Source organism: Lygodium microphyllum, chromosome 2, assembly GCF_053477565.2.
Source record: "Lygodium microphyllum isolate KBCC chromosome 2, Lygodium_microphyllum_v1.1.10, whole genome shotgun sequence".
Classification (NCBI taxonomy): domain Eukaryota; kingdom Viridiplantae; phylum Streptophyta; class Polypodiopsida; order Schizaeales; family Lygodiaceae; genus Lygodium; species Lygodium microphyllum.
This window is the reverse complement of record NC_141136.1, coordinates 100234081-100247623: the sequence shown is the minus strand read 5'-3', so window position 1 is coordinate 100247623 and position 13543 is coordinate 100234081. Positions and strand designations below refer to the sequence as shown.

General features: G+C 41.5%; 1 protein-coding gene across 1 annotated transcript; it reads right to left on the bottom strand.

Annotated features, from left to right (window-relative positions):
• Positions 1 to 2847: 2847 nt before the first annotated feature.
• Positions 2848 to 4014, bottom strand: LOC148040080 (uncharacterized). The gene has a single exon (XM_087666042.1). The coding sequence runs from the start codon at positions 3830 to 3832 to the stop codon at positions 3233 to 3235; it is 600 nt and encodes a 199-aa protein (XP_087522168.1). The 5' UTR covers positions 3833 to 4014; the 3' UTR covers positions 2848 to 3232.
• Positions 4015 to 13543: the final 9529 nt, after the last annotated feature.

Genomic DNA, 13543 nt, shown 5'->3' with positions numbered 1-13543 from the left:
GTGAAGTCTTGACAGTTGGGCGAAAGCACCTTTGACAATGTAACTGGCAGGTGTTAATTTTGAACAGTAAATTGCCTACCAAGGATCCAATCACCATGAAGTGGTGGTCCATGCATTAAGGGCAAATCAACTTTGACGATGTGAATGGCAGGCATTTGCTTGTGAAATGAAATGGCAGGGAGCCATTATGATGTGTAACCACCCTTTGCAGCCAATGATTGCAAAGTGGTACAAAGCAAATCCAAAGACTGCAGGAATGATGGAAGTCCAGCTTGATCAAGGATTCAAAGACTACCAAAAAGATGGTAGGCTAACCAAGTTCAAAACAAACTGCCTGTGATAAGTAACTGACAATGACAAGAGTTGACTCCAAATTATGGTTGGCTCAAGAAGAAATAAACTGGCTTGGCTTGGCAGGAAGGTTATTTTTTCAACAACAAAGGCTGAATAGCTGAAAATTACAAGTTAGAGGAGTGCACACAGTAGAATAACCATTGGTGTTTGAAGTGAAAATCTAGACACTACATGGGACAGTATTTAGCATTTGGAAATGTAAGTTTAGTTCCAGTTTTTCTTTTTATCTGAGAGAAGACAAACACCTGAATGCTGACAAGCAGGCAACTCCCCTCCAAATATTAGCTGAGAGAGTGCAAGAACCTCACTGGCATTTTTCCTATTCATAGACAGGATAGTGTCCGTGCTGAATGAACAATGGAGCTTGATTGCAGTGAGATCCTTGTCCTCAATGACCTTACCAAGGAGGGCTAAGTGTTTGAGTATGCTACATCTGGCAAGACTTCAACTCACAAGCTCACAATTAAGAGCTGAAGTGTTGACCCTAGGCCATCACAAACCTTGGCTATACCATCTTTTGTTTCCAACTTTTAACTAACAATCTAAAGTTTAAGGGTCAGTTGTTCAACTATGATGTACCATGGCCTACTCGAAACATCACTTTATTTCAGTAGATTAGTGTGATCCTCTAGGGTACTCCTGAAGTTAGCACGTTGGTTGTACCTTTGTCAAAGAAAGACAGCCCTATTTATAAACACCTTGCCATTTCAGGGTATGCACAGCAGGCTTTAGACAAGAGAGCAATCAAGTGGATAAAAGGACACCCACAGTTATCATGAGCACAATCAGCCTGAAGAAACCTGGTTTATAGATAATCTATTGCACATTGACATTTCTATGCATTAATAACTTCTTCACGAAAGAAAAAAAGAGACTATATCATTCATATCTCATTCAGTTTGAGATTACACTAGGAGGTGACAGTGCAATAAGCCCTCTGATGTCCCTAGGGGCTGCTCTCTTTCGTGGAGGCTGAAATACTAGATTGGGCCTGCCACCAACAGAGCTCGTTCTCTCTTGATACTATGCATCCTAATTAGCATGCTGGTCTTTGTAAGATTTGAGGAAATACTGAACTGTATAGGGTCTTACTTCAGTATGTTCATGCTTCAGAATTTCCAGATTTATTGCTTCAAAAAGTTTTCACTTTATTGTTGTGCTTAATTGGTTTCATCTGTCCCATACGACTTGCACCATCTAAAATTTATTCTGATAAACATGGACAAATTATATATCATGCGAACCATTTTCTCGTGCTTGTAACATCCAAGATTTTAGTGTTCTGTTAATGTGGAAGAGAGCTGTTCTCTTACAAATAAGTGGTAAGAATCACCATTACTAGGACAAGCGCATGAACTGATGTACAAACCTAGTGCTCAGAAAGTAAACTTACATTCCACTTGTGCTGAGAACAAGCGCATGAACTGATGTACAAACCTAGTGCTCAGAAAGTAAACTTACATTCCACTTGTGCTGAGAACAAGCGCATGAACTGATGTACAAAGCTAGTGCTCAGGCAGCCTGCTTAATGGTAAGATGACGAGTACAAGCCTTCATTCAACTCTCACCTGCTAGAAGTGTAAGCAATCTGAACCTGATAGTACTCCAAAGTAGGAGGAAAGAACTATTTTCCACTGTGTCCATGCCAGAATTTCCACCCAAAAATTGTGGCTATTCTAGTACCTTTTCATGCTCTAGTCTACTGCTTGTGCTATCATACTTGCTGAGCCAGATCAGCTCATATAACTGGCATTGCAGCCAGACCTGCCTCCTTGCCACTAAATACGTATACTACTTGATAGTCATTCATTTAACTGTATGATCATTCAATAAAACTGACCCCCTACATTACAAGTTCTATCATGAGGACTAATCTGATAGATGATCATAGGCAAATGCATGAGCCATGAGCAATACCTCTGTATTGTACAAGTTAAAGATCTGTATGCCCAAGTTAAACAGAAAAAGAATGGTTACACAGAACAAAAATGTTTAGCTCCATGAAGTTAGATTTGTAATCTTACAAAAACCTCAACATTCATAGTTGTTCAAAGTTGGTAAATACTGCACAAAACCACCACCTTAGGACATTTGGCAATCACCAAAAAACTTTACTATTCTTTGTTAAAGTTGTAAAACTCTGCAACTGTCACCCTGCGTGTTTTGTACCACCATAGCAAACAAACCCATACATGATAGACTCATATCTGTTTCACATCAACGAGGGCACACAAAAAAGCCAGTTTGCGGATAGGCTTGTTGGCAAATCAACACTGTAGGCTTGCTATCTAGCTTAACCCCTCAATTTTAGAGGAAAGGGAGACGAAAGACACTAAAAGTAAATAGTTACAACAGTGTAATTTTGGTTCCTTCCTGTTCATCTCAAACAAATCTTACCATAGTAACAAAACATATTTTGCAGAGAATCTCTGCATCCACCATAATTTATAAAAAGAGGAGACAAATGACACTTGAGCTTGCGAGTTATGTATTTTGTATTATTTAAATTAGCTGTCGTTCACTGCCTAACAAACAAATGCTTATGTAGGTTTGCATTGACATACAACTCTTAAAACCTAGAGGTGTGTATCAACCAGACTGGTAGACAGCAGAGTCAAATCGCTCGCAATGCCAGTCAAAAATATGTTCAATTATAAGCATGCACCCTTCCTTGCATCTAGCCAATGAAGAGGTGCACAAATTGGTCCATGAAGGATTTGGAATGACTGGTTGAGGGCTTCCAATCCTCATGAGTATAGGAAGTGAATTATATCCTACAATTTAATCTTTTTGTACAGAGTATAGCTTACAAATGTCAACAGATTCCAAAAGACCAGTGCTGCAATTCAGCTCCAAATAAACAATCTTCATTCCAGCCTCAAAAGTCTTCATCCATCTGGAAAACAGGCTCCGAGGCTGCTCCATCGGCTGTGCCAAGTCTCCTTCCTCTTAGTACAGCCAAAACTTCTCCTTTGCTGCGAGGATTGATGAACGGATCCTTGCAGAAACCTGTGACAGCTTCTCTGATGGCTTCTCTGATGGCTTCTCGAAGCTCCTCCTTTTTCCGTTTGCACAGGGCCTCCTCTGTGGAGCGTAAGGCCTGAATCCTCTCCTCACACAGGCTTTCGAGACCGGTAAGGCCGAAGAAGGAGGCCTCTTCCTGGACGGCTCTGAGAGAAGCCTCATCGTCGAGCCAGATGGTGCCATTACGGAGATAATTGAGGACATGTTGGAATCTCCTGGCATCGCGATCGATCCAGAGCATCTGATCTCCTTGCGGGAGGTGTCTGAGCACCCAGGCTGCGAGCATGGAATCGCCGTCCACACACAGCGTTTGCCGTGATGTCTGCAGGATTTGGCCACCGATGCAGAGCACGATGCGATCATGGTGAGGCGGAGGCTGCGGGCAAGGGCTGCTGCTACGGGCCTGCGATCCGTCGAGGGGGATGGCTTGCACTGTGGAGGATGGCAAGGGCATGGTGACTCGTGCTACAAAAGCCACACGGGATTCCACTCCCTCGCCTCCTCCTCCTCCTCGTATTAGCAGAATTTTGCCTATTAGTATGGTTTTTGTTTGTTTGTAGGAGGCCTCGTATCGTTTCCTCCCTTACGCCTCGCCTCCTCCCCCATCATGCACCGGTGATGACCAAACCATCCATGGACGAGACACTCTACCAATCCCATGTTTATACACAAATGAATGAATAGCTATAAATTCATTTTTAAAATAGACAAATAAATAAACAACACACTAACAATATATAATAATGGGAAAATTTATCCAAAAATACCCCAGAACCCTGGGAAACCTTTCAAATGACCCTCATTGAGGTTTCCTGGAATGTCCTAAAACACCACAAAACCATTTAAATGACGACCCTAAGGGAGGTTTCTCATTGGGCACCTTCCAACAAAGTTTCACATTCTCAAGGTGCATTTCAAAGAATCTCACTTACTTGTCGATAAAGATGCGCGTTTACAAAACTTCTAGAAAAAAAAAGTGAAAGTTCCAAACTTGTAGCCTTGGTTTCATGCTAATCGCTTCCTTCCTCTTTTTTTAGACATGGAGCAAGTACAACTACCTCCCCTAACAAGAAGACATGATCACCTTGGCTTCTTTCTCATATCTATTGTTTCGTTGTAGTGCATATCTCAAATCTCACCGTAGAAAAACACTCTAATAGTTTTAAAATTCCTAATTTGAGAATTTGGAAAATATGAGGGCCATTTTTGGGATTTCACAATATGCAAGGTCATTTTTGTAATTTTTCCACAATTAACAAATAGAACTACTTAACTAGACTACTCAAACAATGACCATCCTTAGAGTCTACACCACAAGTAAATTAATTTGTGTGGTCAAGGGAGTAGACTTGTGATGCCATGGTCCATGCATGAGTAAAAGTGGTCATGGACCTAACCACTCATCAAGGCGACAAGAAGAAAAAGAATTAGATCATCATAGCATTCAATTTTCCAATAAATGATGGTGATCTACATAGGCTTGGGGTCCTATTTTCAAGACCACTCCCATCACCTATAGAAGTTGCAAGATCAATGCATTTTTCTTTACTTTTGGTGCCTTTGTTTGCATTTGCCGATTTACTTTGTTGTTCTTTTGCCTTTCCATTTTATAATTAATAGTACTCCCGTTGTAGTAGAGTGCTAGTCTTATTGCACTTTTTGTAAGAGGTAGGATGCTTTAGCTTGCATTGAGGATGAGGAATATTGGGGGTAGTTGTGGGATTATTGTGAGGAGAGTGGTGGCTATCTCTTGGAGCTTGATTTGGATGTTAAATTTGTTGGAAGCTCATTATGGGGATTGGAGTTGCTTTGTGTATTGGCTAATGCCAAGCTAGAAGTGGTAATGTAGATTAAATGCACTCATGGAATTAGGATTTCCTCATGGGGGAAACATTTGGAATCAATTGGATTGGTTGAAGCTAGGCACCACAAAGGATGTTGGCTTGAGGTAGACATTGCAAGCCACTACATCCACTTGTTCTACTACTACAATGAAAAACCTCTCTTACTTCCTTCCTAGGGGATTGCTAGTTAGTTTTTGTGCACATGACATCTATATAGATTGGGAGAACTTGAGGCAAAACTAGAGTGTTGTCTCACAGTTGAGGACCCAATCTATGAATAGATTACGGTGCAATTATTGTGTGGATAAAAGAGTCAATGGGAAATCGTGAGAAGGACCTTGAAGTGTTGTGTGGCTCATAGGGTTGACAATCATGGGTATGATGATGGAGACCATTTAATCAATAGATACTACAATGTTGAGTAGGATTGTAGCATTGAGCACCCAATTGACTTGCTAATTGCCATGCCCCTTATATTGTTGCCACAATAATGAGAGATTAGAAAAGATTGGAAGAACTTATGCGAGTGACTCAAAGAGACAAATTTAACCATAGGCAAGTCAAGAAATTTTAGGTGTGTCCTACCTTAATGTGCCTTGAGTTTATGTGGGGGAAGAGGAAGTGGGACTAGGGTGTTAGGAATGGAGTTGGCCAGCTGAGGCCACCAATCATACTTAACTTAAGGAAACCTAGGTATAGTGCCGTGTTTATGGGTGAGTATTTTTCTATTTCTTTTCTTTCTTTTGGATTATAATGTAGTACAGAATGACCTTCTAGCCGCTGTGCTTAGAGGAATACAGTGCAAGATCCAGAGACTTAAGGAGGCTCTTAAAAAGGGATAATCTGGTCCATGTCCAAAGTAATAACATAATTTGTGGGACTCGAGGCAAGATATCCCAAAGATTAAGGCTTCATTGATGATAGAACTTTCAACCTTGATTGAAGCTTGTCTTCTTATTATATTATGCCTTCTTTGTGGAAAGAGAGAATAGTTGAGGATATGTATGGCAACATGCTTGTATATGGCGTATGTTCTTTGCACATTTGGTCTCTTTAAATTCTCTTCCAATGAGATGTTTCATGTAGATCTTCATTGTTGCTCGGTGGTGCCTTTGATAATCCTTCTATGGAATGGTAGTCACTGGTGGTTTCAAACATTTGATCTGCTTGCATAATCACATGTACTATCCTGCATTCACTTGATAAAAATAGGAGAGAACATGTAATTGATGTGTTTCAAATTCCATTAATTGGGCTTTGGTAAAAGAAAAACCATTTACTTGAGTTTGGTTGTGTCGACCTTGATTCTGGTTATATCTACTTGTGTTGTGTTGACAATAATTGTTTCTAAGATTTTTTTTCCTTATTTAGTTTGCCTTGTACACGATTATTGAAACTATGTTTAATTTATATACATGTGTACAATCTATGAATCCATATCACTTCAAGATGCTAGAAGCCAATTGTAGAATTTAGGATTATATTCTAATGTAGTGCAAGTGTCGAGGAGCCATGGGAATTATACTAGGAAGGATAAGTATCATGCGACATCATGGAGTACCATTCCTTATCCTAGTCCACTAGCAACATGCAACTCCTCTTCTATTAGAATTTTGTCAAGTATTGGGTAGTCTAGGATGGGTTCCACCGAGGCCATATCTTAGACACTAGCAAGTACATGAAAGGATTTAGTGTTGGGGTAAAAGGCCCTTGGGCCTACCTGTGTACACTGACCGCCCATATTCTTTATTCATATATATGAGATAGTGCAATAAGGCTATCATATATCATTCTTGGCAGCACCTACATTGTGTGTGCTCTTCTCTCCCGCACCTTTCTCTTCTCCTTCTCCACTGCCATTGCATCCCCTTCAACTAGTATCAGAGCTTTGGATCAAAGCTTGATTGTGGAGCTTGGCCCGTCATTACTTCACCATGGCTTCTTCCCCCCGAGGTAAGATTTCATCTCCCTCGTCTCCCTGGCCCTTATAGGCTCTTTACAGGTGTTCCTTGGTTTCATTGGGCACCTTGTATGCCCCCATTTGCCCCCTTATCCTCAAGATAACTAGCATGCCCCACAGTAGCAGCTCACGTTTTTTTTTTGTGCCTGTTTCAAAATATGGCTCAAAAATCCAATTTTTTCTCATTTAACGGGCATCCGGAACCAAATTTAGGCAAGATAAGAGTCTAACTTGGGGTTTTGGCATGCTCCAGACGCAATGGCAATGTCAGATATGCCAAATTCTGATCACCGAATTTTCTGCAACAAATCTAAGTTGATTTATAGTAAGAAAAAGTCATGCTCTTAGCTTATGTGATACTCCCGAGGCTTGGTATTTGATGCCAATATGCTTTGGGGATGTTTGCCCAATGTTTTGAGATGCTTTGGGACTTGGTTTGAGCTTCCATAGCTCGATTTATGCAGGGATTTACTGCTGTACATTGTTTGGGCAGCAAAGTTTTATCAAGGACAGCTTATGCTCTTTGTTGACATTTAGGTGTCCTGTTGGATGTATTGATGCTTGGTCATCATGGTTTATGCCCAGATATGCTATTTGAGAGCTATTGAGCCTTGATTTGGATGTGGACACTTCGTTGTTGGTTGGGATTTATGCTACATTGGTTGATAGGTTGTTTTACCTCCAATTTGGTTATGCCTATGGTCTATGGGTGCTCTTGGCTCCTTGGGATGATATGTTGATGTATTTGGATAATGTCGCTTTGATGTTTATGCTCCTAGTAGAGCTCAATTCTTGGTCCACTGTCATTTTCTTTGCAGCTGGCATTTCACTTAACAAGGTTTATGCCCCATGCTACCCATTATGGGATTAATGTCTGATGTGGATGCTTTTGGGTTTGACTGCAATATGGCAAATGTTTGGGTTTGAATCGACTTGCATTTGAGAATTTTGTGGAGCAGTTTGCATTTGTTCAGCTTATCACTTATGCAGCTTGGATGCTATTTGGCCCTTAATGCCCTAATTATGGATCTTGGATTTACTTGGATGCAGATACATGTTTGAGCAGTGCTTGCTCCATTGTCTTGGTTGGTTATTGAGCTTTCATTGCTCATTGATGCTTGGTTCTTTGCAGGTTACTCCTTGATCAGTGGACTTCTTGACAGTGCTTGGGTTTAGCAGTTATGGCTTTGTTGCTTCTGTGTTGCCTAACTTCTATGCTAGTTGGGTTGCTTTTGCCCATATAGGTTAGAGATGTTGAGAATCAGCAATCACACTCAAACATCCTCTTTGTATGGAGTCTCAGGGTCAAGGACATGCAGGCTAACTTATCCCATATGCACAATGGTGCCTACTGCAGTTTCCTACTTTCCTATAAAGCATTGTACTTGCTTCCTTTCTTAATGCAATGATAGTACTCTTTTCATTTCAGTAAAGTGTCAATGTCATTGTCCACATACACAAGATTGTGTTTATGAGTCCAAGTCTCAATCTTGGAACCTAATTCACTTGTGTAACAAACAGTGTCCATTCCATCATGAGTCTACACTTCTCCTTCCATCCTCCATAGCTTCCGATTATGTCATGCTCTAGATCCCTCATTTCTTACATGGTATCAGAGCCCAGTTGGGCATGGCATTGCTTCTCCAACCTCTCTTGATTCTTCTGAACCTCCATCCAGCTCAGTGTCAGTGTATGACTTCTTTTCTCAACTCTACTCTCACTGAAGCTTCCATGGCAGCCATAGCCAGCAGCACCCTGTCAGATTGAACTGCTTATATCTCACTCCACAGGTCAAATCTCTTGGAGCTTCCTTCTGGAAAAGTATTTCCCAACTCATAAAGCTTCCCTGTATCACATCAATCCAGGACATTGGACCATCTGGAGCTCAGCATTATGAAAATCCCCAATCTCTGTTCTGTGTCTACCATAGCCAGACAGGACCTACCTTGCTTGGAGCTTCCATAACTCTTCAACCAGGCAGAATTTCAACATGATTTCTTCTGGAGAAATGTTCCTTGGCTCAGGGCGCATCTTCCTGTCACTTTTAACACCAACATTGATTATCTACAGCTCCAGCATTGCTCAAATTCGACCTCGCTGTCCAGATCTGCACCGATTCTGTTTGCGGCACCTGCGCGCTGCATACTGACCACGATGTTGATGATCATGATGGGGCTTTGGTAGCCCATGACATAAGCTTCCTAGATATGTAAAAAGTTTTGAAAATGATCCACTGTAGCTCCTGCAATCAGCAAAAAACCAGGCCCCTGTCTCAGAAACCCTAATTCCACCATAGCCAAAAGCTTCAAAATCTTGACATTTTTCACTGTTTCTCTCACTGAAGTTATTAACAGTGATTTTAATCACTGAGCAATACTCTCTGAAGTTCGTTAAAGTACTGTCACTCAGATCTGAAGGCATCAGCATCAAATCAAGAAGGGGAAGATCACTTGGAGTAAAAGACTTTTGCAGATTTGGTATTCATTGACACTAAGTTAGTGCTTTTTAGCACTTGTGTCTCTCAATCAATTCTTCTGTTGCTCAAATCTAATAAAGTCTGAAGTTGATTTGCTACTGTTCCCGTAAATCTAACATGGGCAAAGACTCGCCAAATGCTCGATTCAAAGGAGTCGGATTCCACACTTGGCAAACCCGCATCAAGCTCATCCTGATGAAGAAGGGTCTCTGGGCCATCACAAATGGCAAAGAGAAGAAACTGCGGGACGCGGACCTTGCAACTACTTGGCAAAAGAATGATGACAGAGCCCAGGCCATTATCAAATTGGAGCTAGACGACAGTTATATCCATCATGTGGATAACTGTGAGACCTCATAGGATACATGGAAAAGACTTGACACCCTGTTCGGTGCACAATCTAAATCATCAAAGTATGGTCTCCTGATTGAATTCTTCAGGCTTGAAATGAAGTCCAGCACATCACTTGCCACACATCTCAATTACATGGAAGGACTCCTAACCCAACTTGTAGGAATAAACATTAAAATGGATGAAGATGTTTGCATCGGTGTTCTACTTAAGAGCTTGCCTCCTGAATATAATAACGTATCAACAACTTTAATCAACATGCCAAATCCTGAACTTGTTGATATCCAGGCATCACTGTTAGAAGAAGAAAAGAAGCTAAAAACTAAAGAAGAACCAAGTACCTTTAGAGATGAGCATGCATTATATGTTGGCAACAGGTACAAAGGCAAGAAGGATAAGCTCTTTTGTGACTTCTGCAAAAGGACCGGACACACCGAGAAGTTCTGCCACGCAAGAAAGAGATCCCAAAAGGCCTATCTAGTCGCAGTCAAAGAAGAAGAAGAAAATGAAGCAAAGGAAGAAGAAGATGAAGACCACCAGGATCGGAAGGACAAGACTCATCAGTCCTTGTACTCTCATAATTCCGATAGACTGTTTTAATAGCCTTGTATTTTTTCCTTGCCCTAATGCTTCCTGCCATAAGCTATGTAAACTCCTTATGTAACTTGGCATTACAGTCCCTGTACACTTTGTGAGGCCCCTGTTACAGCCTCTGGATGTCCACCATGTTTATGGTACCCTCACTTAGCTTTTTCTGCGACAGCCTCTGGTGTTTTGCCATGTCTGTGGTATGCCCACACTTTGCAGGTGGTTCTCATTACAGCCTCTACACACTTTGTGCCTTTCCTAGTTGTGATTGAGGAGGGGTGTTGAGAATTAGCAATCACACTCAAACAGCCTCTTTGTATGGAGTCTCAGGGTCAAGGACATGCAGGCTAACTTATCCCATATGCACAATGGTGCCTACTGCAGTTTCCTACTTTCCTATAAAGCATTGTACTTGCTTCCTTTCTTAATGCAATGATAGTACTCTTTTCATTTCAGTAAAGTGTCAATGTCATTGTCCACATACACAAGATTGTGTTTATGAGTCCAAGTCTCAATCTTGGAACCTAATTCACTTGTGTAACAAACAGTGTCCACTCCATCATGAGTCTACACTTCTCCTTCCATCCTCCATAGCTTCCGGTTATGTCATGCTCTAGATCCCTCATTTCTTACAGAGAGCAGTTGCTCTTGATCCTTGCCCAGCTATGCACTTTGTCTACTATCATGTACTTTATAGAGCCACTTATATGGATGTTGTTGTACAGATACTTGGGCTTCTCTTGGAGCTTGACCATTGTAGGATCTTATGCCACTTACTGGTCTTACATTGACTTGGATGCTACTATGTGGTCTGATGTACTGCAGAGTCATGTTTGCCGTTATGGTTATGGGCTGATTTCATGGCTGAATACCGTATGCTCTTTTGATAGATTTCTTGGATGTTACACTATTGTAGTTGGTTATGTCATGCACTTAGCTACGAGTCTTTTTCATGTGGGAGCTTCTGCATCCCTGGTTGATGCTTTTGTGCTTCCCTCTCTAGTGAGGATGGAAGAGTACTTACAGTAGCATGCTTCTACCACTTGTGCTTCTACTGACAATTGTCTTGATAAGCACGTTCCCTATGTTGGGACAGCCCTAGACTCTTTGAGTTCCTTGGATGTGGATAGCCCTATTCATTATGACTTGGATTCCTTGTCGTCTTCTACAGGTTCTTCTACTTCAGATGTTGTTTGCTTCCATTGTGGGAACCTTGGGCATGTTCAGAGAAAATGCTTAAGACGGATTAGAGAGTAGCAGAGACAAAGACGGACTCGACATGAGCAGAGAGTCAAAGATACAACAGATGCAATAGGTGTTACCACTCTTACTAATGGTGAGGTACATGCAGTTATCCATGATGATGCAGTTGAGCATGTACTCCTGTCATCTTGTTTCCCTACATCTTACTTGTTCAATGATTAGGCCTATGTGTTTGATTGGCGTTTGGACTCTATGGCATCTTGTCATGTTACCCCTCATAGAGCATGGTTCTCTTCTTACACGGAGGTTGACGGATGCATTGATTTGGGCCTTGAGCAATCTTATGCTATTGTTGGTACAGGGGATATACACCTAGCTTTGCCTGATGGGACTTCTCTTATGCTCAGGGATGTTTTACATGTTTCCATGCTCAGTAAGAGCTTGATTTATGTCAATCACTTGCATAATGCAAAATATACTGTTTCCCTTTAGGATAGGTCATGGAAGATCTATCGTGGTTGCTTGGTTTTGGCTAAAGGTTCTAGAGTTGGTTCTCATTACCCAGTGTATGTCTCTCATGTGGGAGATTCTATTGTTGTAGTTATCTGGATACCACATTCATTGTTATGGCATTATTGCCTAGGCCATATGCACCACAGAGAGATGGAGATCTTGTCTCGTTCAGACTCATTGATGCCTCCTTTGTCACATGCAAATCTTGATGCTTTCCCTAATTGTACTTATGGTCCTTGCAAAACCCCTTTGGCTCATGGTGATTGTGAGAGGCATGATCCTCTAGATCTTGTCCATTGTGTAGTATATGGACATATGGTGGAGTGTCATATTTTTTTACCTTTGTGGATCATGCTACCCACCGTGTTTGGGCTTTTTCCTTGGTACGGATTGAGGATGCTGCAGTTATGCTTGACAGGCTTATGGATTCTGCTAGTTGCAAGCCTAGGTGCTTGTAGATGGATTATGAGAGTCATGCTATCTCTCCCAGCTTTCAGTCCTATTGTCAGCAATCTGGCATTGATTTCCTATGCCCATGGTATTATGGGATTGCTCATGGCATGTGCCTGACTCTATAGGCAAAGGTTTCTTCTATGCTTACCACTACTAGGTTATCTTATGGCTTTTGGGTTGAGGCCCTTATGACAGCAGTCTACTTGCTTAATAGAATGCCGTGTCTGACTTTGGATGATATTACACGACACGAGGCATGGAGTGGCATGAGACTCTCCTATGATTACTTGAGGATTTTTGGCTACCATGCATTTGTATGTATGCCAAATATGCCTATGTCATGCAGATGTATCCTCCTTGGTTATGTAGATGGTGACTTTCAGGCTTATAGGTTATGGGATTTGGATGCCCAACACGTTATACGCAGCTGTCATTCTGTCTTTTATGAGACGTAGACATCTCTCAAGCCTCTTGATGCACATTTAGTGTGCTTTAAGGTTGATGCTACAGCCGTATGTCAGTCTTCCGCTTCGCAGAGACCGCATACTATCTTGAGACCCCGTCTGACATGTCGGGATGCTAACCCGTCTTCAATGATTGACTTTGGAGAGTCTATGTGCTCTTAGCTATCTCCTATGTGCCACGCTTATGCTATGCGCTACTCTGATGCTTATGCATTACATCCTTGTACTCATGAGTTGTGCTTGCTTCATGAGAAGCATTCTTGGATTGCTCCGCTGTATGGAGCTGTGGGATTGCTTATCTCCTGGATGTCAT